This window comes from Mytilus galloprovincialis, chromosome 1 (assembly GCF_965363235.1).
Source record: "Mytilus galloprovincialis chromosome 1, xbMytGall1.hap1.1, whole genome shotgun sequence".
NCBI lineage: Eukaryota > Metazoa > Mollusca > Bivalvia > Mytilida > Mytilidae > Mytilus > Mytilus galloprovincialis.
Window position 1 is genome coordinate 44231621 of NC_134838.1, and position 27771 is coordinate 44259391.

Consider the following 27771-nt stretch of genomic DNA (forward strand, 5'->3'; position numbering starts at 1 on the left):
ATGATAGTGCAAATTTCAGGTTAAAGTTTTTGGCTTCAGGTTAAAGTTTTTGGTCAAGGTAGTTTTTGATGAAGTTGAAGTCCAATCAACTTGAAACTTAGTATACATGTGCCCTATGATATGATCTTTCTAATTTAAATGCCAAATTAGAGTTTTGACCCCAATTTTACGGTTCACTGAACATAGAAAATGATAGTGCAAATTTCAGGTTAAAGTTTTTGGCTTCAGGTTAAAGTTTTTGGTCAAGGTAGTTTTTGATGAAGTTGAAGTCCAATCAACTTGAAACTTAGTATACATGTGCCCTATGATATGATCTTTCTAATTTTAATGCCAAATTAGATTTTTACCCTATTTCACGGTCCATGGAACATGGAAAATGATTGAGTGGGGCATCCGTGTACTTTGGACACATTCTTGTTTCATTCTATAGTTCTTTCAAAATCAAGTAAAAAGTATGTGTTTGTTTGAGTTTTGTATGGAAAACCTAAGTTAGTTCGATTAAGTATTCCTCAAATACAATATTTAAATGAAAGTTTAATAGTTAACCCTTTTACTTAGAAATTTTCCAGCACTATAACACTTTGGTTACTGTCATTAAAAAAAGGTTGTGAATTATCACACTTATCAAATCTTGAATATAAATTGTTTAGGAGGTATTGGTTTAATACAAAACTATAAGCAAGAATTGATCAATTTATCCCCTTTTAGTGATAATCTTTGTTGTTGATAGCAATATTTTTAAAAACACCATAATGTCTTCTTATTTCTAAGATATTTTATTTGCTAATGTAAATTTAGAAATTATTGCATTTGTTATTTCAATTTAGTCATTTTAGACTAAAATGCAATATTGAGAAAAATCCTATTTAGTTCATATACAAAATTTAAAAAAGCGAGTATATATTGTTGAGATTATAACCCTGTCACATTTTTCGCAACAATAAAAACATCTCAATAATTCTGACTTTACAGTTATCTATTTACTATGCAATTTTAGTTCAAAATATGAGTACATCTTTTAAAAAAAAACTATTTTTTTTAGGGAAAGTGTGCAGAAGATCTCAGTTAATTCAGCAAAACAATTTGTTTAATATGTCAATAATGTAGTTGGTTGTAAATTCAGATTTGATATTAGACAATGTTTTTTGTTTAAAAAGATATTATGTAAAATATATATTTTGATATATTTTACAAATGTTTATAATATAGATATTTTGATATATTTTTTAAAATTTTATTTATATTTTTTACACTTGTTAACTTTTTGTATACAAAAATAAAAGGGGAGTAAATGGTCACCACCTGGTCAGTTTGTTTACCCCAAAGAACAATTAGTGTCTGGATAGGTGCTAAATCCAAGTTTCTTTCTACATTGGCATACATTTAGTATAATTATGACTCTCTCTTTTAGACTTTAAAAAAAATAAATAAGATGATTACTATTAATTCACTAGTACTTGCATTTATCCTTGAAAATAGATAAAATTCAATTTTCAATTTTTAGGATACGATTGCTGTCAAGCAATCTGTAGACTTTTACCATTGACTCCTTTCCCATTCTGCCCATACCCTCACATCAACCGTTTTGTTCTAAATATTGAGGAGCATCTCATTTTCTTAAGATTGTCTTCTCATAATCTTAATGTTTCGATATTTCCCTTTTTTTATATGCATGTTTTTTCAACACAGAAAATCAGATTTAAGCAGTATTTATATTTAGTGTTTTTTTTATCGAGGATTGGCTATTTTTTAAAGTTAAAAACTATTCAGATTGCAAATTTTTTTAAGAATAATACTTATATCAATGAAAACAATAGCAATTGTATCCCTTGAAGCAATCATTGTGATAAAGGATTTTGTTCTTTTGAATATTAAACTGTTTTTCAAATGATTATAGAGGATTCCTATGATAAAATTGAGAAAGGAAATGGGGAATGTGTCAAAGCGACAACAACCCGACCATAGAGCACACAACAGCTGAAGACCACCAATGTGTCTTTAATGTAGCGAGAAACTCCCGCACCTGTAAGCGTCCTTCAGCTGGCCCCTTAAAAATATGTATATTAGTACAGGGATAATGGACGCCATACTAAACTCCAAATTATACACAAGAAACTTAAATTAAAAATCATACAAGACTAACTAAGGCCAGAGGCACCTGACTTGGGACACGTGCAAAATTGCGACGGGGTTAAACATGTTTATGAGATCTCAACCCTCCCCTATACCTCTAGCCAATGTAGAAAAGTAAACGCATAACAATACGCACATTAAAAATCAGTTCAAGAGAAGTTCAAGCCAGATGTCAGATTTAGTATGGTTTGATTCGACATTGTTAGCATTGAATGTGTTCAGAGTTTTATTTAAAAATGACAGCTACATTCCTTTGCAATTATAATTTCTGTAAATTTTTGCATTTATAATTTATTTTAACAAGTCTTTCTTTTTCATATTACTGTTGAATAATAATAAAAATAATGCAATGTTCAGGGAGAAATTCATGGCCTAGCCAACCTGTAACTTGTTATATCTATGAAATTGTTATGCATGAATACTTATATGTTAACTATGTATTAGATTTTATTACTTACACTTTTATAGTCAATAACTTTATGATTGTTCCGTCCACTTTTTAGGTTATAATAAAATTCTTACTTTGTTGTTCTGTTTTAAATTGTCCAGAATATACATTGTACATGCACTATGATGATCAATTTTAGGAACCCCACACCTTTTTAGGTGACAGTAATATTGTGTAATCAACGTAATATATATAGATTTTACCACTGCATCGAGTGTGATACCATATTTATCCACTCCAGAGGGTTAAATTTTTAAAAATATTTAAAATTTAACTGTCGAGAGTGGATAAATATCGTATTACACGAGATTTGGTGGTGGAATCTTGTTTCTCTAATGATTTTCAAACAATACCCAGGCAAACTTTTTTCTTGTTTGCGACTGATCTGCAAAAAGATGTGTTCTTTCTATGTGACATCATCAGGCATGGTCGCCTTTTTTCATGCCATCACTATAGGAAATTCAGAGGAAAACAAGAAAATTCGATGTCATAATCGGATTTTAACCAATGAGGAACTGAGATCAAACGAACCAGATGTTGATTAAATTTTGTTATGCAATGGGTGCAGATAGGGATAAATTGACGAAGAATTAGAGAATTCCTTTTACTATGCTATCAAATCAAAGTGAGGAAAAGAACTAGTGGAAAGATTGATTGGTGTTTTAATGCCACTTTCAACACTATTGTGCTATTTTGTGGCAGTCAGTTTTATACTGGTGGAGGAGGCTGGAGCTGGTAGGATCCACTGACCATTTGGTAAGAAACTGAAAATCCTAGTCAATTAAAAGATTGGAGTCGAAGTGCACCAGGCAAGTGAGGGATTCGAACTCGCAACCTCAGAGTTGACTGGCTAGTGATACACTAACTCGTCTATTTAGACCACTTGGCCACAGAGGCCCCTTGAAAGATTGAAGAGTTGTTAAATTATTTACTATATGGGCCGACAAAAGAAGTGAAACTGCGAGCTACTGCTCACTGATGATACCCCCGCCGCAAGTGGATAATATTAATTGTGTAAAAATATGCAAGTGTTCGGTAAACAGGAAGTTGTCGAGTGATGAATCTGAAAACGCATCACACGGTATAGCTGACTTATATAAATCCTGAAACCAAATTTCAGAAATCCTTGTATTGTAGTTCCTGAGAAAAATGTGACGAGAATTTTCAACTTGGCTATCATGTGTAAAATCAGACAAGTGTTCGGTAAACAGGAAGTTGTCAAGTGATGAATCTGAAAACGCATCACACGGTATGGCTGACATATATCAATGTTGATACCAAATTACAGAAAGGGTGGATGTGTAGTTCCTGAGAAAAATGTGACGAAAGTTTCATGGGACGGACTGACTGACGGACGGACGGACGGACTGATGGACGGACGAACTGATGGACGGACTGACAGACAGAGGTAAAACAGTATACCCCCCCCTTTTTTAAAGCGGGGGTATAAAAACCTAGCACTATTACAGACAGTTGTATTTACTAAACGGATGGACCAACAGACCAGAAAACATAATGGCCTTTTACTATCATAGGTTGGGCATAACAAATAAAAGCAAACAAAATACTACCAGTTTATAAAAAAAATAATTTATAACAATATCATTGCATCTTGGTATAATCATAAATATAAATAACAAACAAATCTGCAGCAAAATCATGTCAGTAAATATAGTATTCCAAAAATCTTTTTTAAATACAGCATTTTGATGATTTTGGCATAGTGTTATATATAATACTCATAAATACAACTTTGATAGAAAAAAGCCAATCAAAAAGGAAAGAAATGACTTCATTCATATCATATCTAATTGTAAATGTTTAATCTTAAAAAAAAATATCTCATTTAAGATGACCTAGATACCATAAATTCAGAAATTATTTAGTGCATTTATTACATGTATTGCAATTTTGTCATTAACCAACCGACTGGATTTTAATTTTTGTGATATTGAGAAAAATCCTGCTTCATTCAAATAAAAGTTCCAAAATGTGATTTTAAATTTTTAAGATCAATTTTTATCGCAATAATTTTCAAATTTACAGTATTCAAGTATCAAATGGACAATACACACTAATTTCATGATTAATATATTAAGTCATCTACTGATGAGTAAACTTACTGCTTATCTGTATCTATCAAGCAGATTTGTTTTCTTCAATATAAAGCTGATGTTATATTTACGACTAGCAGAATAAATATTTACTAAAAGTACTACACGAGTCATCTTGATCTTGCTGTGAGTTAGAACTTCACTGTTGAAGATATTCCAGTAACTTTCAAGATCAGGAACAGCAATAAATCAGTTGTTGATAAAATTGGTGAATATATATATATAGATTCTTACATTGATACGAATGGATTATCGGATTTATCCAATCGAGATAGTTAAATTATCAATTTTAAAGTCCGAGCCACGAGTAACTATGCAAGAATCTGTTAATCTAATGATTAAAAAATACATTTTCTTTTTTTGTTAACCGAAAATCCCCTTCGAGTGCCTTTCACATTGCAGGAATTTGTTAATTTCATTAACACCTTTGATTCATCCAGTTAGCTAAAAAGGTCATGACCCTTTAAATCATCCACTGATCTTTTGAGATCACCGGCAACCACACATTGATTAAATTTTTTTTATACAATAGGTTTGGAAAGGGATAAATTTCCATAGAATTAGAGAAATATATATATATATAAGTTTATCTTTGTACTTTTGTCTAAGATGATTCAACTCTCAGCGTATCTCAAATTTGACATAACTAAGAAGTTGACAACTAGAGGCTTTACCCATTGTGATTCATAGTCTGCCTAGTAGATTTAATTTCCGTACACAAACAATCAAATAGGGTTCCACACGTAGCGAATATGACTAATTTACCTTCAAAATTTTCATTTGAACGAATGTTGTTATGGGGTAAACTTTGATGTGATGCCAAACCATGAATACAAAATCCCACAAGAGATAGCCTGGTAAACTAATGTATTCACCGATAAAAAAAAAATATGACCAGAACTGAATCAACCTTAGAAATAATGAAGTAAAAAACTGGTCAAAATATGATCTATAAATGATATGTTGTTGTTTAATGCCACATGATCTTAATGGTAGTACTATAAAAATGAGGAGTTTGATTGCCAATGAGACAACTCTCTACCAGAGTTCAAATGAAGTGATGTAAGCAAATAATTACATTAGATGTATGTTTCATTGTAATACTTTATTCTGATTGGCTTACTGCACATCACGTGTTATTCCGTAAGCAGTTGCATTGCTCAATACAACTTTTCATTCATGATAACACGTGGTCCAACAATAAAGTGCACAGTTGAATTAAATAAAAAAATATATAAAATTCGTGTTTTCCTGATCATAGCTAAAAAATGTAATTATAAGTATTGAATGCTTCTTTTTGTAACTTTATAGGGTTGTAAAAGCGTTGACCGTGCGCACATTTTAAGAATGAAGTGCTTCCGCGCTTCATACAAAATGTACTTCGGTCAACGCTTTTACACCCCAATAAAGTTACAAAAAGAAGCATTCAATTCTTAATTATAGGCCAATTGCCTCCCCAATAAGATAAACTAATATATTATGTACCTCTATCTGTATAAAAAAAGTTCTGATAGCACATATTTGAACAAAGTGTGTGCATCCTTTTCATCTTCATTGACTAATACATTCATTATTCATTCATACGGAGATGCCCAGACATGGATCATAAAATGGGGAATGAAAATTAAATTTTATTGGGCTGTATAAGTGTTGATTTAGTGCACATTTTAATTATGAAATGTGTTTCAGTTAATAATTTGAAACCAAATTTAGATTACAAAAAGAAGCCTTCAATTCTTCAAACAATAAATCTCAAAAAATGGAAAGAAAAAAATACATTTGCAATATAAGGAGCCAAATAATGACTCCTACTATACCTTATCTAATTAAAGAGGCTGTATCTGTAAAAATTGGGACGACATATAGAAAATTAAACAAATAATAAAAAAGAAGAAAATTTAACACTAAATTTCTACACTATAATTTTTTGATTGTAGTTTTACAATTGATATATTTGACTTGCTTGATGGATGAACTACTCGCCAAATCAGACTTGCGTAAACAAGTGAATTAAAATGCACAATATCACTTAGTTTAAAACTGAAGTAAACATGATTCTTCAATTATTGTCATTACTATGCAAAATTTATTTGGTTCATTACAAAATTCTGTTTCAGATTATAATAAAACTTGTATGAATTTTGTTTCCTTCTCCTAGTCAAATTTTAGACATAAAAAAAAAACACATAATACTGAACTTTTTTGAAATACTTTAAAAAAAATATTTTTTCCTTTATCAAAATAAAACATCTGATATATACACACAAAATTATGGAAAATGTTATGCTTAGATTGAAAAAATAATAAATACCAGAGAAGCTCAGGACTAAACTTTCTTTAATAAAGCCTGTAATATGCATCAATTCTAATATATTACAAATTTGCATTCAATTTGGCAAGTAGTGAACAAGGCATTAACAAAGTGTCAAAAAGTTGACTTGTATAAAGAAATACACATAGTAACTTCCACCATACAGTAATTCCAAGTTACATCTCAGAAAAACCGATTTTCATTTAAATCTTTGCAGTTCAGCTATATATTATATAAATGATGATGTAGATTTAAGGACAAGGTCATGCAAGACACAAAAACAGTTTAGTGTGGATTCAATAATATTTATGGGATACTTTTTTTTTTTTTTTGTGAATTTTGTTGATATAGTAGTAGGTGATCTGTAAAAATTAACTGTTATGAACCCACAGTTACATTATAATCCTAGCTACTAAACTAAGGTGTCAAGCATATTAAGTGACTTGATTTTATACCCACCTTTTTCTAAAATTTCATACAGGTAGTTGGTGTACACGGAAAAATGTATATTTTTTCAATTTGCAACAGATAAAAAAGATGAAAAATCTACCAAGCATCTATATAAAATGGTCTAATGAGATTAAAATTCAAGCTCATGCAAATAAAATTGAGCATAATCTTAAGTGACTGAAATATATCTTGAATAAATATAAAACATCACTAATTTTAATGTACTTCCTGTTTATTAATATTGCTGTGATTTTTCATTTACATATTTATTTTGAATTTAGGGTTAAATAAAAAATTGAAACAATAACATAGATGAAGTTATTTAAGGCAATAGAATATGTGTTCGATATATTTATTACATAAAATAAAAATAATAGTAACAAGTTTCTTTTCATGTCTTTTTTCACACTATCATATCCATTTTTGTTATCAGCAACTCATGTAATAGTAATGAAGAAATTAATTTGAGATCTGCTGTGTTTTGACAACAAGTGCATAACAAGTCAACATAACAAAATTATTTATAACTTACTGTCAGTATCCAATCACCTTTGGGGTATTTAAAAACCTATTGCCTGACCAGTATAAAAAATTGTCAACACAATTTGTCCATTTCAATTGTACAATAGGTATTGTGAGAGCTCATCAACAGGTGGTTATTTTACTACCCAGTAAAAAATCTTCACTATTCCTAAAAGTAAAATTTAAATGACTGATAGCTAGCTTGCTTTCCTCATGTATCATGACCAATGTTCTGAATAGACTATTCTATTTAGATATGGGACATTTTAAGCCATTTCTTTTTGTGTCTCTAAATAGTCAAGATGGAAATTTCAATGGGTGAATTTAGTTTATGAAAAAAGTAGATATATGTTTGCTTCATGGTGTTTTTAATGTGGGATGTATTTTAAGTTTCTGATTCCTGATATGGAATTAAAGTGTTTGTGAAATGGATTTTTTTTGGATAGCCCATCTAATTGTGAATAATTCTACAAGATGAATTATGTGTGGCTTGGTGTTTTCTAATGGGATATATTTTCATGTTATATTACGATTCCTAAAATGGAATAGTAGTGATGCTAAGTTTCATTTAATATTCAGGATCTACTTCAATTGGAATTACTGTTAAAAATTTATTTTCAATATATCAAAAAAAGTACAACTGGCTTAGTGAATAGAAATTTCAGCGCTTTATTCTTCATTATGAAAGTGGGATTTACCAGCAACGATTCATTTGTGATTGTAAGCAAAATGAATAAATTTACAATAAATATCTTTATAAGAAAAAACAAATAGTGAATTAAAGGTAAAATGTCCCATACCTAAATAGAATAGTCCATTCAGGACATTGGACATGAGAAAAGCAAGCTAGCTATCATTCATTTAAATAAGCTCTGTCAAAAACAAACCAGGTAATTCTACAGGTAGTTAAATGACCACCTGTTGATAATAGCTCTCACAATACCTATTGTACAATTTAAATGGACAAATTGTATTGACAATTTTTTAAACTGGTCAGACAAAAGGTTTTTAAATACCCCAAAGGTGATTGGATACTGACAGTAAGAAAATAATGCATCTATGAACATTTCTTAAGAATATTATTATTGATTAATTTAAACATATAGATTTGTATAATCTCCAAATTACTCGTGTAAAATTGCTAAAGCAGTGATCATCCAATAAGACCACTTTGTACTTCAAAAACAGTGAGACTTGTAGTAAACACAATGTAAAAGAAGTATCTGTCATGGGGCTGTTTCATTAAAAATACATGGTACCCAGGGAAAGCACTTTAAAAATGGGGTAACCACCAATAGAGGCTAATTAGAATTTCGCTTACATTTCCACTATGCAAAATCATAGATGACACCCATCAATTGTTGAGATTTCAAAGTGCATTCCCTGGGTCCCATGTATGTTTTTATGGAAAAGCCCTAACTGAACCCTTGTCTTACAACATGAGTGAATATTTTTGAATAACTTAACAAATGCAAATCGAGCACCTGTGCAATTGTAACAATCTTTTCGGTAACAATGGATGAAAACGATTAGCCATATGCTACAATAAAATGAGCTGAGAACAGAAGAAATAAGCTCAAAATATCAAAAATACAGAATTTTCCTTGAATATCCAATCATATTCAGTGCTGTCAAGTAAAGTTCTTTATGAGTTAAAAACAAATTAAATCCACCATCAGGCCTTTTCCCTAGACAGTTAATAAATTAAGTGACCTAAAACAGGTACACATCAATCTATACCAATGGCACTCTGAAGCTGTTCAAAATATGGACTTCTTAATGGTAGAAAATGTTTACGATCATTAGGAATGGTATCACACTGAAATATAAAAGTTAACAGCCAATAAAATAATAATGTAAATTCAAATATTTTAGCATGCATTTATTAATGTGATTGTTGAGTGTGATTTCAGAAATGAAACATTGGTCCATAGGTACCTGTAGAAGAAGAAGACTATTTCCAACCAATATCTGTCATAATTTTGTTGTGGAATTTGATATAATTTTGACACAAATCATCATATTTCTTGATTTGTCTTACTTATTATATTCCTTGATTTTGTGCGTTTGCCTTTTCTATTTGCAAATTTATAGCAGTTTTCAAAACCTTTATCTCTTGGGCAAAAACAAAATGGTCTTAAAGCCCTTACTCCATTAAATCCTTTCAGTAAATATCAACAAAAATTGATAAATAAATTCTACCTCCCTCTTTAAATATCTATAAAATACTGTTGATTTACTATTTGCATGAGTACTAATTTTCTTGGAGTGAGAAAAACCTGTGATGTTTGATTTGGCAGATGTTTTACAAATTCTGTATATATTTCTTTAAAAAACACTGATTTTCATTGACCATTTTTATCGTGGTTCCCATGTATTCACAAAATTCATGAAAATTGGAATCCAAAGAATAGTAATGAATCCACAGCCAGACAATTGACTTATATGTGACTTTAACTTACATTGAAAGTAGAATTATCTGCTACATTCACCACACTCATCACTTTTGTCACACTTTCTTTTTCCTTCTCCTCAGTCTGTGTATCCTCCTCCCATGGTTTTACTCTAAACCTTTTATCTATAGGGAACACATGTCCTTCTGTCGTGAACACATATTTTGAAGCATGTTTATTTAAATGATTGTCTTCATCAAACAACTGAAATTAAAAAGGAAAAGAGAAATCATCATTTGAATCAAAGTTATAATTTATAATAAAATTAACGATAACGAGAATATGTATAACATTTCAATGTTCAGCAAATCCTTAAATCTGTGTGCAATAGTGATGAACAAAGTGTTGTTTTTGCATCCCTTCCCTTTATTTGGTAAGAAATAGGTCATTACTGAAGAATTACTTACCAAGTACAGATATTTACAAGTTTCACTAAGGAAGAAACTTTCCATTCTGTCTTCCAATTCCTTTGTATTGACATCATGCACTGTGCAATAACCACATCTACAAAACAAAATAATAAGTATTGAGTACTTAAGTCAGGTTTAGGAATTGTTAACAGATATTCAGACTCCTTGTTTTTTTCCTCCAAAGATATAGGGAAAATATTTTGTCCCATAACATCCATGTTTCTTTTCATTTATGACTTCAATAGCTCACCAAAAGGTCACTTACCAAAATTTTTCTTTCAATTGGAGATCCAATTATACACATGCAAATATAAGGTAAAAGTCCAAGTCAGCCTTTTTCCAAAACATTTAAAAAAATATATCTTGAAAAGGAGCTTAATAACCTACCAATATTGCTAGCTAATTTTGTTCCTAATCTCATGTTCTTCTGACTTCTTCATTCATTTTTTTTTCCTTCATTCTAGATTTTTTTTTAATATCACCTCAGTTCATCCTTAAATAGATCTATTTCTGAATGTCTTTTTACTTTCTATGAAGTCTACCATCAGTTCGAACCAACAAAAAAATCTTGTAATGTGGACATTTTTCCAGGGTTATTTTCACTCATTCTATCTGATGGCTAAAATACTTAATACTTTCATTTTAAGCCTCATCTTTCCTTACAGCTGTTTTAATTTGCATTTAATGTATAATTAGCGTATAGCCAGTTATTTTTGCAAGATGTAAATTTCTCTTATTTTTCGCGTATAGAAAAAAACCTGCTTAAATAAATTTTGCCAATTAAAAAGTGCACATGTAAAGGTATTGATTTTGTTTTAAATGAATTAGTTGACCATCCAAATAAGCCAAACAAGCACACCACAAAAAATAATATATAATATCATAACTTACTCTGCTTTTGCATAGGTATTAATATTTTGAAGGATTTCTTTTCCAACATGGAGGTAGAATGGATTTTTAGTTGCTTGATAAAGGAAGTATGTGGATTCAATAAGTTCTGGCCTCAGTGGATAAAACATAACTTCTGGTACCCGTAAATTCCAGTTGTATCTTTCTGGTAAAAATCCATATTTTTTCCATATAAAATAAAATAAGGCATGAGAACATATAGCTTCTTCAATGTCTCCATTTAAAACCTGGAATATATAAATATTAACATTAAATAAACTTTAATACATCACATAATATTTCAATTTACAAAAAGTTTAGAAATTTTCGGGGTATTATTTTTTTTTTAAATTATCAAGATGACAATGTAAAATACTATGGACTCATTCATTCTCGTGGGTAACAATTTTCATGGATATTTGATTTCATGGTTTTTGATAAGTCTGCATACAATCCTATAGAAAATTTCTACTTCATTGAACATTCAAATTTGTGGTTCACCTGTTACCACTAAATCGGCGTTATGCATTTGCGCCGATTTTTTCTTTCATTTGCGCCAATTTTTTTTTTCATTTGCGCCAATTTTTTACAGGTAAATTACAGGTAATTACAGGTGAATAGATATAATAAGATGTGTTATGAGTGTCAATGAAATAACTCTTCATCCCAGTCTTTAAAGGCGCACTAGACACATCTTCAGACTTTTTCCTTGGCCGTACCCGTAGTTCGTAAGACTCTGTCTTTCGGTCAACAGCACATGAGTATGTTCTTTCTGTGTTTTGACAATAGTCTTCCCATCAGAATCCGTTGTGTCTCTGGCTTTACACGCTTTGGGGGTACATCGGTAAGATATGTTATTTTTCAGGACACTCGCCTTCCGATATGTATGGCCGTCGATGATATAAAAAAGGAAAAGAATTGACTCCTCGGTCCGTTTAAGTGGACAATATGTCCGTCGTGTTACAACAAAGTTCCAGAGCAATATGAATGAAAATAAACTTTAAAATGGTTTACTTTTATTAATAGTTACTTGGATGGAGAATTAACTCATTGGCACTCCTACCACATCATCCTATATCTATTTAACATAAGTGAACAACGTTGATATCCAGATTTACCAATTTACCCTCAAATTATAGTTCAGGTAAAAGTATTAAAACTTACCTGTAAATCCAATTAGGAGAAATTATAAAATCGGCGCAAATGAAAAAATGAAATCGGCGCAAATGAAAGAATGAAAATTTTCAAAATCGGCGCAAATGTCATACGCCCCACTAAATCAACGAAAATTGGTATCCCAGGAATAATAATGAATCTACAGTAACCATAACTAAAAAAAATATTAAAATAATATAGAATCTATATAAATATCCCACCAATGTTATCTGAATATCATTCAAAACATTTTTTTTACAAAAAGCAATATCCTTTTGGTCACAGTATTATTTACATACAACATATCTTATCTAGGTCACACAAGTTCAATGCTACCAGATTTGTCCAATTACATCATAACAATGATATGCTTGTCTCATATAAAATAACCACATTCAATATTAATATTACAGCGGCTAGAGGTTGATGTATCATATACCCAAAGAATTCTTGTTATCAGCAAAACTTATTTGACAACAACACAATCTAGATAATCAATAGTAAAATTAAGTATTGTATTTGAAGCTTTAAGGACGTAGATCGGTAGTTTTACTGATGAAAATTTAGTTTACCTGGCGACAGGTAAACGGGTATTTGCGACAGTAAAACTACCCATGGACGTCCGCAAAGCTTCAAATACAATACAGTTATCTCTATTCTAATGCAAACAAGTGAATAATTTTTAATGACAATCATTATTTCAGTGTAAAAACGTCATTGAAGAAAATTCCACGAAAGATGTTATTTCTTTGGTCCCTACACTTGGTGACGTCATAATATGCTTCCGGCTTCAAACATAAACACCAGGCGTTTTCTGGCTTCTGTGCCACTTTAGAATGTAATAAAATTTGATACAAGGAAGATTTTTAGGTGCAACATGTGAGTTTTTTGGCTTATTATTGTAGAAATTACATGTCAATACATTCATAATTTCGGCTTCCTTAGTTACAGACAAGGAGATTACGAATTTTACTCTAACTGTCATCCAATCAGAACCAGTGATACAAAATAATTGCATTAGAATTATACATTCTTACTAACCTGAATACCAGGCCATGCTGCCTGCAGCGAATCAATCATATCTTACCTGAATACCAGGCCATGCTGCCTGCAGCGAATCAATCGTATCTTACCTGAATACCAGGCCATGCTGCCTTCAGCAAATCAATCATATCTTACCTGAATACCAGGCCATGCTGCCTTCAGCGAATCAATCATATCTTACCTGAATACCAGGCCATGCTGCCTTCAGCGAATCAATCATATCTTACCTGAATACCAGGCCATCCTGCCTGCAGCGAATCAATCATATCTTACCTGAATACCAGGCCATGCTGCCTGCGGCGAATCAATCCAATCTTACCTGAATACCAGGCCATGCTGCCTGCAGGGAATCAATCCAATCTTACCTGAATACCAGGCCAAGCTGCCTGCAGCGAATCAATCATATCTTACCTGAATACCTGGCCATGCTGCCTGCAGCGAATCAATCCAATTATTTACAGTATCTCCTGTTTTCATATGGACATTAACATACAAAGGGGGATAACCTGAACCATTATTACACTTTAATCTCCTGAAAGTGAAAAAATAAATCTAAGTAGATAAAAAAATATTTTTAATATCAAAAGTTTAGAGAAACATAATTGCTGTTTAAAAATTAAAATATCTATATTGTTTCTGTGTATACTACACCTTTTTTAGCAAGTTTTTTATTCTAATTGATCTCGATTTCTTATTTAAATGTAATAGAATTAAGTCTGTGTACGTCATGCACCTAGTCTCTTTCAGCTGTTACTCTCATTGCAAAGCCTACTGATATTTTTTTAACAACATGATGACAACTCTTGTTTGCTAAATATTGATCCGCTTTAATTTGATAAAAAAAGTCAATCCACCATAACGTTAAAGGCACACCTATAAAAATCCTATAGGCATGTTTGCAGAATTTGACCAAATCACAAAATCAATTATTATTGACAAACAATTTTTTCTAAATCAATGAAAATTGGTACATGGTACATGGTATTCATGAAAATAGACAAACCCACACGTCAAATCTGTCATTAAGGTCACCCCTTAAAGCACAAAACCTGTCTTGTTTTTCTTTTCTTGTCCCTTTGAAGTTATATCTATGAATTTTAAATATCACTTCAAATTACCTATCTAGAAATGTCATGCTGGTCTCAAAAATGTCTTGAGGATGTCCTTTATTTACAGGTCTGCATGTACTTTTAATTCAAATCTTCACCAATAAAAAAGCAACTTACCCTCTACGTAAATGGAATTTTATTGTTTCATAAGCTTCATTAAACATTTCTAAATCTTCTACTTCACCAAATAATATATAACTCTAAAAAAGAAAAAGACATCTATTATATAGTTTTTTCACAAGAGTGGCAAACAGATTTATACAATGCATCTATTCATCTATTTCATGAATTATAAAATTAAGGTACATTTTTTTTCACCACTGAATCTCTGTATCAACAGCCACTCTTTAATTTAGATTTTTTTTGTTTATGGCAAGTCACTTATACCTTATAAACTATTAACACATAAGACTAGCCTCCAACATATATGTAGTTTCATTACAGTCAAATATTAAAAATAAAGAACAGATTTTTTGATTTTTTTTGTACACAGCTTTTTTTCTTCATTTTGTTGGGCAGAATATACATTTTCATCTTGTCTTGGGGAAACTTATTTTTATATGCATGGGTTTTAAAGGTTTGATGATTTTTAGACAAATTAAAGAATGTTTTTCACCATATGTGCTTTCTATATAAATTTTGACCTATTTGGGAAAAATTCATTCAGTAAAACATGTATTTCGTAACCGGCATAAAGGAGATAAATGCACTATTTCCAGGATTTTAGTTTTGTGTGCAAAATGAGACCCGAAGAGGGGTAGATCTTACATTCAATTATTTATGAATATTTAACCAGCATGGATGTTAATGATTATAACAAAAGGTCTTCTTTTTACAAACCTTTAACAGATATTCATAAAATGAATCATGACCTGCTCCTAAACCACTCATTTCTCCTGTCCATTCTCCTGTCTGGATATTTAAAACACTTCCTGAAAAGAATATCAAAAGAATTCTTAGCATCCTACTGTAATGACACAGGTGTTATGAAATAAGATGTGTTAAGGATGTACTTAGGTGGGGTTTTGGAATAAGTGTCAAATGTTCAGACTCTGTGGTGTTTTTCCATATGATACAAGAGGGGGGATAAGACCTTTATCGGGACTTCGGGATCGGGCGTTTTTAAGCTTGGGAATTCGGATTGACCCTTTCGGGATCCGGGAATCATTTTTTTCGGATTTCGGGACGTCGGGATTTACTTTATTTAAATTCGGGACCTCGGGATTTCGTTTTTTTAAGTCCGGGATTTCGGGATCAGGACCCCTCCTATCCCCCCTCATACAAGGTATTTTGCCCCATAACACCTACTTATCTTTAAACATAAGACTTAATAGCTCATAAAAGGTCATTTGACAAAATTTAAGCAGATTCTTGATTTTCTTTCTTTTGATTTCAGACCCAAATAGTACAATGCAAATATAAGGTAAAAGTCTGAGTCAGCCTTTTCCCGCCTTATTTTATAAATCAAATATCTTTAAAAGGAACTCCATGACCTATCAATATTTTCAGCTAATTTTGATCCATTTCTAATATTCTTCCAGCTTAAAGTATCAATTTTGATTTCTTGATTTTTATTATTTTACCTTAGATCACCTAAGTACATCCTTAAGTAGTCATCATAGTTTATTAAATCCTCCATATACAACTTTTTCTTCTAATATAAAAATTTCAATTTAAATTTTTTTATAATTTCACTTCATACAAGTTTTCAGGTACATCTATTTAAATAATACAATATTATATCCCAATCTTCCTTTTGTGGTATTAAATCTTCTTGTAAAATTTCATAGAGACTCATACACTTAAACTTAAGTTATTGTCAGGAAATGAAATGTGTCTTCTGACAACGATGAACAAAAATATTTTACAGTTGTATAATAGATATATATGTATTGAGGATTTAATAAACTAGGATGACTACTTTAACACATCTCAATTCATAATATGGGAATTGTTATGCAAATATTTTAATGGTTGAGAGTCTTGACCAGGTGTGTGTTCATTATGAATCAAAGTTATTTGGATGAAATGATGTTATAAAATGAGAGCTAAGAAACAAAAGAGAATCTTTGAAAATCAGAAATGCTATCTTTATTACTCCAGGAAAAGTAACCATTTAGAATTATAGATGCTATTATAAGGTTATTGTGATCAGCTTTTATTGTCAGAAAGATTTATAAAGTTTGAGATCATTTTCAATGAGATGTCTACTCTCACCTTACTTGGGGTATGTGTAGTAATAATATTAATCAACCATGATTACCTAGAATTGTTAATACAGATTTAATTTACTGCTATTAATAGTGTATGCTTTGTTAGCTTAGCAGTTGTTTATTATTTTTTTTTACAAATGAAAACATGTTCTTATTTATATTTTGGAAGTACACGTTATAAAATCACTATTGATAAAGGGAGATAATTTGATAAGGGAGATAATATATTTCAGAATTATAAATACTTTATAGAAACATTTTGTTTGGGAACTTCATTTGGAAATTCATTATTAAAATTAGGTTTAAGTAAGTGTTAAAAGTTTAAAGGACTTGATTAATAATTAAACTTATGATAAAGTTAAGAAAAGATTTTTTACTGAGGAAATAGAAATTTGTGACTTGGTTATGACATATAAAATTTATATCAAGAAATGAAACTTACTGATATGATCTTTGTTTTTGTTTCTTTCATTTTGTATATAAGACGTAGCCTAAAATTTATATGCAGTGATATTACAAAAATTAATGTGAAATTTTTATATTAGAAGAAAAGGATTTAATTAACTATGATGACTACTTAACACATCTTCTTTCATAATGCCGGTGTCATTACACTAAATCAAAAAATATTCTGTATAACAAGTATTAAAATTGTTCTAAATGGTAATTTTTCATGGTACTTCACCAAAAATCAACCTTATTGAATTTGCCATAAATATATGCAAGGATTTTGAATTGAGCCAGGTTCACATAGCTATCTAACAGGCAAGCACATCTTAATTAATGTGACAAATTGCTCTGGACATGGTCTTAAATGTGTGGCACATTTTTGCTTTTAATCACAAACAACTATGAAGCTAAGAAAATTAAAACAAAGCAAATACCTAGCAATCCTGTGACATTAGACTTAAGCTGCCATAAATTTCTAACTGCTCTTCTTGCATAAGATTCATATATAGGATCACCCAATAATCTGGACAAAACAGCAAATTCTAAGACCAGAGTTCCTGCTCCTGATGTACATGTTGTATTGACACAGTCAACTGGCACACCATTCTCTAAGTTCACCTAAAATATAAAAAAAACACTTGTGCTATGTTTATATGGAAAAGCCTTTATTAACATATCTAGGTACTACAATTTTATTTTTTTTATTTTGACATTTGCATAATCAAGTGACTCATCCTATTTCTGTTTTTTATCAAAACCTTTTTCTCCCCTTGTTTTCCATGGATATAAAAAAAAAACATCATTAATTTAACGGAGTGTCATGTTATTGCATGTACATTGAATTTTGTAGTGGATACCACTGTATTTGTTTTACTACTTATGATACAAAAGTATGACTAAAACACAATGTTAATGTAAAAAAAAGGCCAAATGTATCAGAGGGAAAATAAAAAATAAAAGTTGAAGGAAAAGACCACAAATGAAAAGACAAGTAACTGTTTACAGAATGCTAAATAGAAAAATAATGACTGAACAACACAATTAAATGAGGGTGATCACAGCTCGGTGCTCCAAAATGGTAAGCAGTTTCTGTTTCAGATGTGGCACCGATCACAAATTCAGTGTTAAGATTCACTATGGTAGGACTTCAATTTTTCATATTATACAAACCCTAGGATATGGGATTCCTGTCTTTGTGTTTTCAAAAGCTGGAAGTAACCTTGTGCCAAGGTCATTAGCCAGGGTTAATAGTTCATTATCATATCCAGGTATACTCATGTTACCAAATGGCTGTTCTGGGTCAGTGATGATAAGATGGGCTGACAATAAGGCACCTAACATTCTGGAAAAACAAAAGAAACAAAAAAATATAATCACCCCTTTTTTTCATGTATAAGCTGCAAGTTCATAGCAGTGCTTAACTTAAATAAATATACATGTACTGTATTAAACTAACTCATTTGTGCAGATACTTAATTTCGTGGCAGACACTTTCTAGCCTACTTTGTAGAAATTTATTATAACAATTTTCTTATTCTCTTGATGAGATCCATATATATTTTTACCTATTTACAATAATTTAAATTCCCATTATTTTTCTTCTAGCAAAAGTCACAAAAAAATTGCCCCTGGCTCTGAAAATTAGTTGGTTTACTGTTCGTCATTCATTACTGAATTATAAAAGTAATCAGGGTGATGGACAGTATTTTGAACACTTCATCATGTTAATGCTTGTGTGAAGTATTTTAATCTTCACATATAACATTTTGTAGCATAATCCATCCTAAAATCAACACAAGCCATCAATATTTCTATAGCAGATAATTTATAACAAGAGGCTGTCACAACGACAGCAAACCGGATTTATTAACATTTATTTGTGTCCTGGCTATATCACAAGAACCATTACTGATGAATGGTGAAAGTGAAAATCGTCAATATCAAATTTGACCTCCATTTTGTCATCAGTATCAACATATTAAAATTTGAAAAGCTTAGATTGAATGGTTCATGAGTAAATGCAACAACCTGAATGGAAACGCCATTTTACGATCTTTCAAGAACCATAACTCCTGAACGGTAAAAGTCAAAATCGTCATTATTGAACTTGACCTCTATTTTGTCATCAGTAACAACATATTAAAATTTCAAAAGCTTTGGTTGAATGGTTCATGAGAAAATGCACGGACACGACGGAAAAAAACATTTTTCAATCTTTCAAGAACCATAACTCCTGAACGGTAAAAGTCAAAATCGTCATTATTGAACTTGACCTCCATTTTGTCATCAGTAACAGCATATTAAAATTTCGGAAGCTTTGGTAGAACAGTTCATGCATAAATGCATGGACACGACTGGAAACTCCATTTTTCAATCTTTCAAGAACCATAACTCCTGAACGGTATAAGTCAAATTCGTCATTATTGAACTTGACCTCCATTCTTTCATTAGTAACAACATATTAAAATTTGGGAAGCTTTGGTAGAACAGTTCATGCGTAAATGCACGGACAACTCCTTTTTCCAATCTTTCAAGAACCATAACTCCTGAATGGTAAAAGTCAAAATCGCCATTATTGAACTTGATCTTCGTATAGTTGTCAGTAATAACATATTAAAATTTTAAAAGCTTTGGTTGAACGGTTCATGAGTTAATGCACGGACAACAATTGATTGCCGCCCGCCCGCCCGACAGCCCGCCCATCCCCAAATCAATAACCGACATTTTTGTCACAAAAATCCGGTTAAAAAGTAGACGTCTGAATATACTTTCATGTCTACCGATGAAATACATTTTGTATTTATGTTCCATGCCCCAACCCCTTCACCTCGAAATTGATATGCAAGTGCCATCAAATCTTTTAGAAGCTTTTTTCTGGAACAGACCTAATACACATGTAGCAGTGTTTCTAAATTATTGGACCTCTCGGTTGTGGAAGTAAATTTGGCACATAGCAACCATAAAATTTTCAGCAAACATATGTCATAATGTTGATTTATTATTCAACAATATATGTACATGTACATGAGAAACATATATTGGGAAATCAGGACATCTCAATAATTACTTCAAGAACCAAGAAATACAAGCATAAGGAAATGTCACAAAGAAATTAATGATGCTGCTTGCATTAATTGGTTACAAAGAATTATACATTAATTTACAAAGTGCATTTGATATTAAGTTAATAATTATTGATTTATATTGTAAATACATTTTTATTTTGTCTTCCAGATGTTACATGTATAAGTTTATTAACCTGTATTTGTTCAACAATCTGACATTTAAATATTTTTATTCATAAAGTTGTGTGTAAGAATTAATATACAAATTAAAGCATTATACAACATTGTACAATGAAGAAATAATTTCTTACTTAGTACAGATATCATACTTAATACCAAAATATGGATACAATAATGATAATTCTCTCAATAACTTTTACATACATGTAGAAAAACTGATGGTTAAACAAACATTACTACAGTGTAGCATGCTAACATTGTTCTTTATTCTCTACTTAACAAAGCTATGAAATATAGCTTCAGAGAAAAATGTGATAAAAATTAATTGCATACATGTATACGAAAGTGAGAAGAAATATTGTGTTTGTCAATTCAATGAGACAGATTTCCACAAGAGACCAAATGACATAGAATTTAACAAATGTGTGTCAATGTACAGCCTTCAACAATGATCAAAACCCATACCACATAGTAAGTTATAAAAGGCCACTATGTTTAAGAATATATATATTAAAGCATTAGGTTAACAGAAAAGGATGAATCTAAAAAGGATTTCACAATATAGGATACTCTCATAAATTTGATTCCAAATTTCAGGAAGTTCTGATTTGTAGTGCTGAGAAAAAATGTGAAAAAAAAATCAGACATGCTTTAACATGAAAATAGACATCTAAATTTTCGACTATCACTGGACAAAGAGGATAAACTATGTCTGTACCAATTGCCTAATTTCAATAAAGGAAACAATACTTCAAATAATATAATGGAGTAAAATGTTTTACGTGTATATACATTTCACATAAAAAAAAATCTTCCCTTTTCATCAATTTAACCAATGAAAAAGAATATCACTGATTCAGTTGCAATAATTAACACCATATTGCCTAATATAGTATAATTAAATAGTTAATTTTACCTTATAGTTACTTCAAAAACTTGCACTGTGTTTGATTTGAAGACAAGATTATCTATCACAATCTGTACTGCATTCTTAAATTCTGTGCTGTTTCCCATTATCTAAAATAATAAATAATCTCATAAATATGATTTATATAATTTTGTATACTGAATTGATGCATTGAAAGGATATTAACAAGAATCACCAAAAATACAGGACAGTACAACAGACCACATCCAGGAATTGAAACAGGTACATTCATGGAAGACCCATGCCAGCAACTTAGAACCATAGGAGAGGGACTTGTAAATAGTAATTTTGTTTATTTTCTTTTGTTACGTCTTCTGACATCAGACTCAGACTTCTCTTGAACTGAATTTTAATGTGTATTGTTATGCGTTTACTTTTCTACATTAGCTAGAGGTATTAGGGGAGGGTTGAGATCTCATAAACATGTTTAACCCCGCCACATTTTTGCGCCTGTCCCAAGTCAGGAGCCTCTGGCCTTTGTTAGTCTTGTATTATTTTTAATTTTAGTTTCTTGTGTATAATTTGGAGTTTAGTATGGCGTTCATTATCACTGAACTGGTATATATATTTGTTTAGGGGTCAGCTGAAGGACGCCTCTGGGTTTCAGGAATTTCTCGCTGCATTGAAGACCTATTAAAGACCTTCTGCTGTTGTCTGTTCTATGGTCGGGTTGTTGTCTCTTTGACACATTCCTCATCTCCATTCTCAATTTTATATAAAATAAACATATTTATCAAACTTTACAAGGGGACAAAAGCCCACTCTCCCTTTTATATCCCTCTGACATCAATCACCAACACCCAACTCCTAAAGGGGTCTTTAAATGACAACATGTACTAACAATTTATAATTTTGCTGAATAGATGTACATTTGTATTAGTTTCAAAGTCTGGAAAAATAATACTCCCCATACAATTTCATAAAATAATAACAGGTGCGCTAAGTATATACTGTAGAAGCAGTAATTTCCGTGGAGGATTAAATTTTGTTTATTTCGTGGAAAGAATATCTCCACAAAATTAAAAACCCACAAAAATTTAACATTTATATAATATTATTTCCATTTATTGGATTCCACGAAATTAAATCCCCATGAAATCTTATTAAGACACAAAAACACGAAATTTCAACCCCATGAAAATGAGTGTTTCTACAGTAGATGGGTGTAATGTTTCTTTGGAAACTACAAATTTGGATTGAAATGAAGTAAATTATACATGTCATAATCAAATTTGATAAGACCTGATAGATAGTGGTGGTTTCACAGTATTTTGTTGAGAACTTGCATGCTGGTATAAAAACTATAAATATAACACATGTATATAAACTACATGTACATGATGAAGAACTTCATTTATATGCTGTAAATTGAATTACATTGTGATATATACACATGTATTATTGGTGAAAAGGTGATCAAAGTTTTGCAGAGGTTCAGTGTAGTTAATCAGGATAAGTGATCTGGAGATATCTGATGGATAGAGTACTCAGTAGTGAACCTACAACTGAATATCTATTGATTAAAAAAACCATGTAAACAGCACACAGAGGCATAGAAGAGATTGAAGACATTTTTAAATCAGTCCCTGGGAAATTTGGGTTAGAGTACCGGTCTTCCTGACAAACATGTTTAACCCTAAACCCAGTCACATTCTTTAAGTGCCTGTCCCAAGCTACAAATGTAGGTCAGGAGCCAGTGGCTGGCATTGGTAGCAGTCTTTCTTTTGTTGTTGTATAGATTAGGCAGATGGTTTTCTCTTTTGAATTATATCACTATTTGTAATCCAAGATCATTTTATATCTTTTATGAGTAATTATTTTTGCTAACTGATGAAGGTGGTATGGTGACCTGTAGTTGTTTTCATCTACATTGTATGTCTCGTAGCAACTATACCAAATCTCCTTATTTTCATTTAAACCATAATTACCGCAAGTGTATCCAATGTATCAACCAGACTAAGCATATAGTCACCAAGGGCATCATTAATATTGATGTTGGATCTATAAAAATACAAATAATAATGTCTACCTAAAATACTGTGTATTTTAACTTTTCATTAATTTTAGGATTAAGAAAATCATGCAATAAATTTATTTCATACCTAAAACTATTAAAAAAACAACAGCATCCTGGATTACTGCAAGGAAATGCTTTATTCTGGTCTATATGCATAATATATTTCTCCACTTAAAGTGACATTTTCAGGACAATTTAATGATAGGTAACAAGTGGTCAAGTACATAAAATGAATTTCAGTCATATTGGATTACCAAAAGGTTAACAATTATGTCACAATTAATGGTTTGAAAACATTAAAATGAAAGTGAAAGTAAAAGTTAATAATGAATTGTCAGTATCGTTTCAAAAATGGAAAACACCTCACTGAACATTCTGTACCACTTCAATTGGATGCATGTGTTTTGAGTGTGTGTAGATGTAATATATATATAAATGAGAAGATATGATCTGATTGTCAATGATCAGCAATGATGAGACAAATCTCCATCAGAGACCAGATGATATAGAAGTTAACAACTGTGGCCACAGTGCAGTCTTAAAGAATGAGCAAAAACCCATACCCCAAAGGCAGCTATGGCCCTGAAATGACAAATGTAAAGTAAAATAATTCAATGAGAAAACTGTGGCAAGATTTAGGTACAAAAACAAAATATGATGTACATGTTCAGCAACAAACGATACTAAAACCACTGAATTGAAGGCTCTTGACCAGTCTTCACGCTGAACCACAGGCCCAGGAGCCCAGGCTTGTAAAATTGCTCAAGGGCTTGTAAAAATCTTATCTACAGGCCAACAGAATCTAACTAAATTTTTCAAAATGTAGACTTCCAGGCTTGTAGATCTAAAAGTCCATTGTGAAGACTGCTTGACTTCGGTAAGTTGGGACAGGCACATACTGAGTGTAAAAGGAAAGATGATTCCTTTTTTTTTTAATCTTGACTTTGGGAGAGAATTTTTGAAAGAACTTTAAAACAAATTTTGGTATGAACTCTTCAATTGTTTGAACAGAATTGTAAACCAAAATGATTTGTTAAGTCTGTGACAATGTTCGTGATGTCTCTCTTCTTTTAGTTTCCGCACTCCATCATAATATTGATGACTATGTGCCGTGCATGCGTGGGTAAAATTTACAATTTTATGTTTACATTAAAAAAATTTAAAAAATTTAATAAAGAAATAATAACTTGTTTTTGATTTTCACTGTACATATAGATAAAACTATTTACAAGGTGTTACATTACATGGTGTAGTATTGGTTGAGAACAGATATAGGAATCTGCTCTCTGAATGCTTCAACTGTGGTGCATTGGACAGCAGTAACTGGTAAAAGGTTCCATTGGACGATTGTCTTATAGTCGCCGTCAGCTGAAATTTGTAGCAGTTATCGGTAAAAATAATCTAAACTATCAATCGCGTTCACTCGAGATATAGTTTTTCACATTCTATTCATAAATCGCAAAAAAAAAAAACCACTACTGACCTACCTTTTAAGTGATCACACTGTAATAATCCTGACCTTCACATTATCCAGAATATTTTCCATTGTAATTCCGCCATCTTCGTTTCTATGAGGATCATTTGTTTACATATGACATTCGTCACTGTACGCAGTTTCCTGAAATGTTCCTTTCATTGATGTGAAAAGGTTTCCCGCGCTTTATGCAAATTTTATGAAATTAAACTCCACGGAAACACTTCCGGTAAAAACAATGGCTGATTCCACCATTCAAAATCGTCTATGAAAAAGTGAAGGTCAGGATTATTACAGTACGATCACTTAAAAGGTAGGTCAGTAGTGGTTTTTCTTTTTGCGATTTATGAATGGAATGTGAAAAACTATATCTCGAGTGAACGCGATTGATAGTTTAGATTATTTTTACCGATAAACGCTACGAATTTCAGCTGGCGGCGACTATAGGATAGAATGAAAATGTATATGAGTCTTTTTTTGCCTGTTGCTTTTGTTGGACATATCAATCTGTTAGAAAGTTTTCTTACGGATTATCATGGTCATGTCCACGCCCTTCACAGTCTATCGGGTCCAATTCATCTTCAGGATAAGCATACTTCATGTAGTTGTCATAACCAAAATGAAACATATCTCTAGCTGCTTGTAAAAGTTCGATTCTCTCAGACTCGTTGAAATAACCATATTTCTTTTCATTAAAATCAAAATTGTCATCAAGTTTAAAGAAATTTAAGACGAAACCCAAGGAAAGGCAGAGCGTGTAGACAAATAGACAATTTTTCATCGTATGCCATCACTTTCAATAAAGCAGTCTGCTAAACTCAAAACATCAACATCAACAGGAAGTGCCGAGCAACTAATTCCGGTTGTGAATTTAATTCGCATCAAAATATAGTTTTATCTTTATTTTTATCACAACCTCACACAATCAAAACATAGAATAAAGTTATCCTATTTCTTAGCGTTAAAAATTTTGCCGTAGATGAATGATTATAAGTGGAAAATAAATCAGTTTCCAAAATTTGCGGAGTAACACAAAGTGTTTAACCAATGAAAATTGTGAACGTCGCCAGAAAAGACAAAAGTTAATTCAGCGGGAAACATGATTTTTTTTCACGATCTTATCTATACACATATGACCCTCCCTCCACCTATGTAACGTATTACGTCTATATAGGTCATTGGCAAATTAATTTATCATTTATTTATATTCTTACCCGCAAGGAATATTTGAGAATAAACGATACTTGATCCATATGTCATTTATTAGTCTAAAAATAAACAATAAGCAAATTATGCATGGACTCGATAAATATAAATCAGCATTTCGTGTGTATCTTAGGCAGCAACCATTTGATTTTCTGGGGGGGGGGGGGGGGGGCTATGGTTTTTTTTTGGAAAAAAAAGTTTGTTTCCAGTTTTGGGAGAAAAAAATAATTTGTTTTTGATTCTGAGCAAAATAAAATGTATGTTTCACCCTCAGCTGCCACTATATGTAATGCTAAAATTGAAAGAAAAAAATTGTTTTCGAATTGTCGTGAAAAAAATAGATTGTTTTTCGCTGCAGGCGAAAAAAAAAAGTTTGTACAGAACAAAAAAACCATAGCCCCCCCCCCCCCCCCCCCCCCAGAAAATCAAATGGTTGCTGCCTTATTCTAACAATTCAGGTGACATCAATTAACTGTCGACAATCATATAACCGAATATAAACAGAAGCATTAATATAAAAACATATAGCTACATCGTGCAGTTGTACTTTTATAGGTTTGTTTGATTTCGTGTAATGAGTTTTAAAAAAGTTAAATCAGTATCGTTTTTATCCGGCTGTTTAAGCTGGAATGATTTTGTTTCAAGTTGTGAGTCGAATCAGGCGATGAAATGGATCACCTATGTTTCACTTTTAAGGTTGATGTTCTATTCCTTTTAATGGCTGAACACGTTTAATACATGCGTAACAAACTCATTACTGACTTGTGGGTTTAATTAAAGGTCACATAAATACGGATTCGATGAGGTCGAATTATTCACTTGCAAGTGATTATTCATCAGCGACAAAAGAAAGAGCTTGACCAAAGTATAATGGCTCACATACTTGTGAAGACGTCTGCGGTCTAATGCTGATTTCTTTAACCTTAACATGACATTTAGACAGTTATTTTCGTATTTGGATTGATCTAGGACTTTTATACTATAATCCCGGGATTGATGTCTTGTTTGTTGTTTTTATTGATCGTCCTCATTTTTTTTACAGCCAGTCTTGTTTCGTTTAATATGATGGTTTCTCACTATGGATAATGGGAGGTCCATTACTAGAGTTATGATAATATCAATCATCGCTAATATAAGACACAAATTATACATAATTGTATTGCATGCTTAGGTGCACTTCAAAATCGGGTTAGGACCAATC

General features: G+C 31.4%; 1 protein-coding gene and 1 long non-coding RNA gene across 3 annotated transcripts; one reads left to right on the forward strand and one right to left on the reverse strand.

Moving 5' to 3' along the window:
• The first annotated feature begins 420 nt into the window (after positions 1–420).
• LOC143075420 (uncharacterized) lies at positions 421–2661 on the forward strand. The gene is made up of 2 exons (XR_012978309.1): positions 421–1754; positions 1789–2661. It is a non-coding gene; the product is annotated as an uncharacterized LOC143075420 (long non-coding RNA).
• Positions 2662–9025: 6364 nt separating this feature from the next.
• LOC143075427 (ER degradation-enhancing alpha-mannosidase-like protein 1) lies at positions 9026–26213 on the reverse strand. 2 transcript variants are annotated; one of them, XM_076250826.1, is made up of 12 exons: positions 25892–26213; positions 23802–23874; positions 21862–21962; positions 18871–19042; positions 18135–18318; positions 15878–15969; positions 15155–15237; positions 14340–14460; positions 11733–11977; positions 10839–10935; positions 10441–10635; positions 9026–9797 (listed from the first exon to the last, which is right to left on the reverse strand). In XM_076250826.1, exons 1-12 carry the CDS (start codon positions 26143–26145, stop codon positions 9708–9710), a joined length of 1707 nt encoding a protein of 568 aa, XP_076106941.1. In that variant the 5' UTR covers positions 26146–26213; the 3' UTR covers positions 9026–9707. The 2 variants fall into 2 exon arrangements, with proteins under 2 accessions (XP_076106941.1, XP_076106949.1); XM_076250834.1 differs by lacking the exon at positions 23802–23874 and having other exon boundaries at positions 25892–26024.
• Positions 26214–27771: the final 1558 nt, after the last annotated feature.

Excerpts from the sequence above, each read along its gene's own strand:
- LOC143075427 (XM_076250826.1), bottom strand. The coding sequence starts at position 26,145 with ATGAAAAATTGTCTATTTGTCTACACGCTCTGCCTTTCCTTGGGTTTC. Across the intron at positions 10,936-11,732 it reads AATACCTATGCAAAAGCAGA|ATGTGGTTATTGCACAGTGC; the intron begins GTAAGTTATGAT and ends TTTGTTTTGTAG. Across the intron at positions 10,636-10,838 it reads CTTGTAAATATCTGTACTTG|TTGTTTGATGAAGACAATCA; the intron begins GTAAGTAATTCT and ends TTTTAATTTCAG.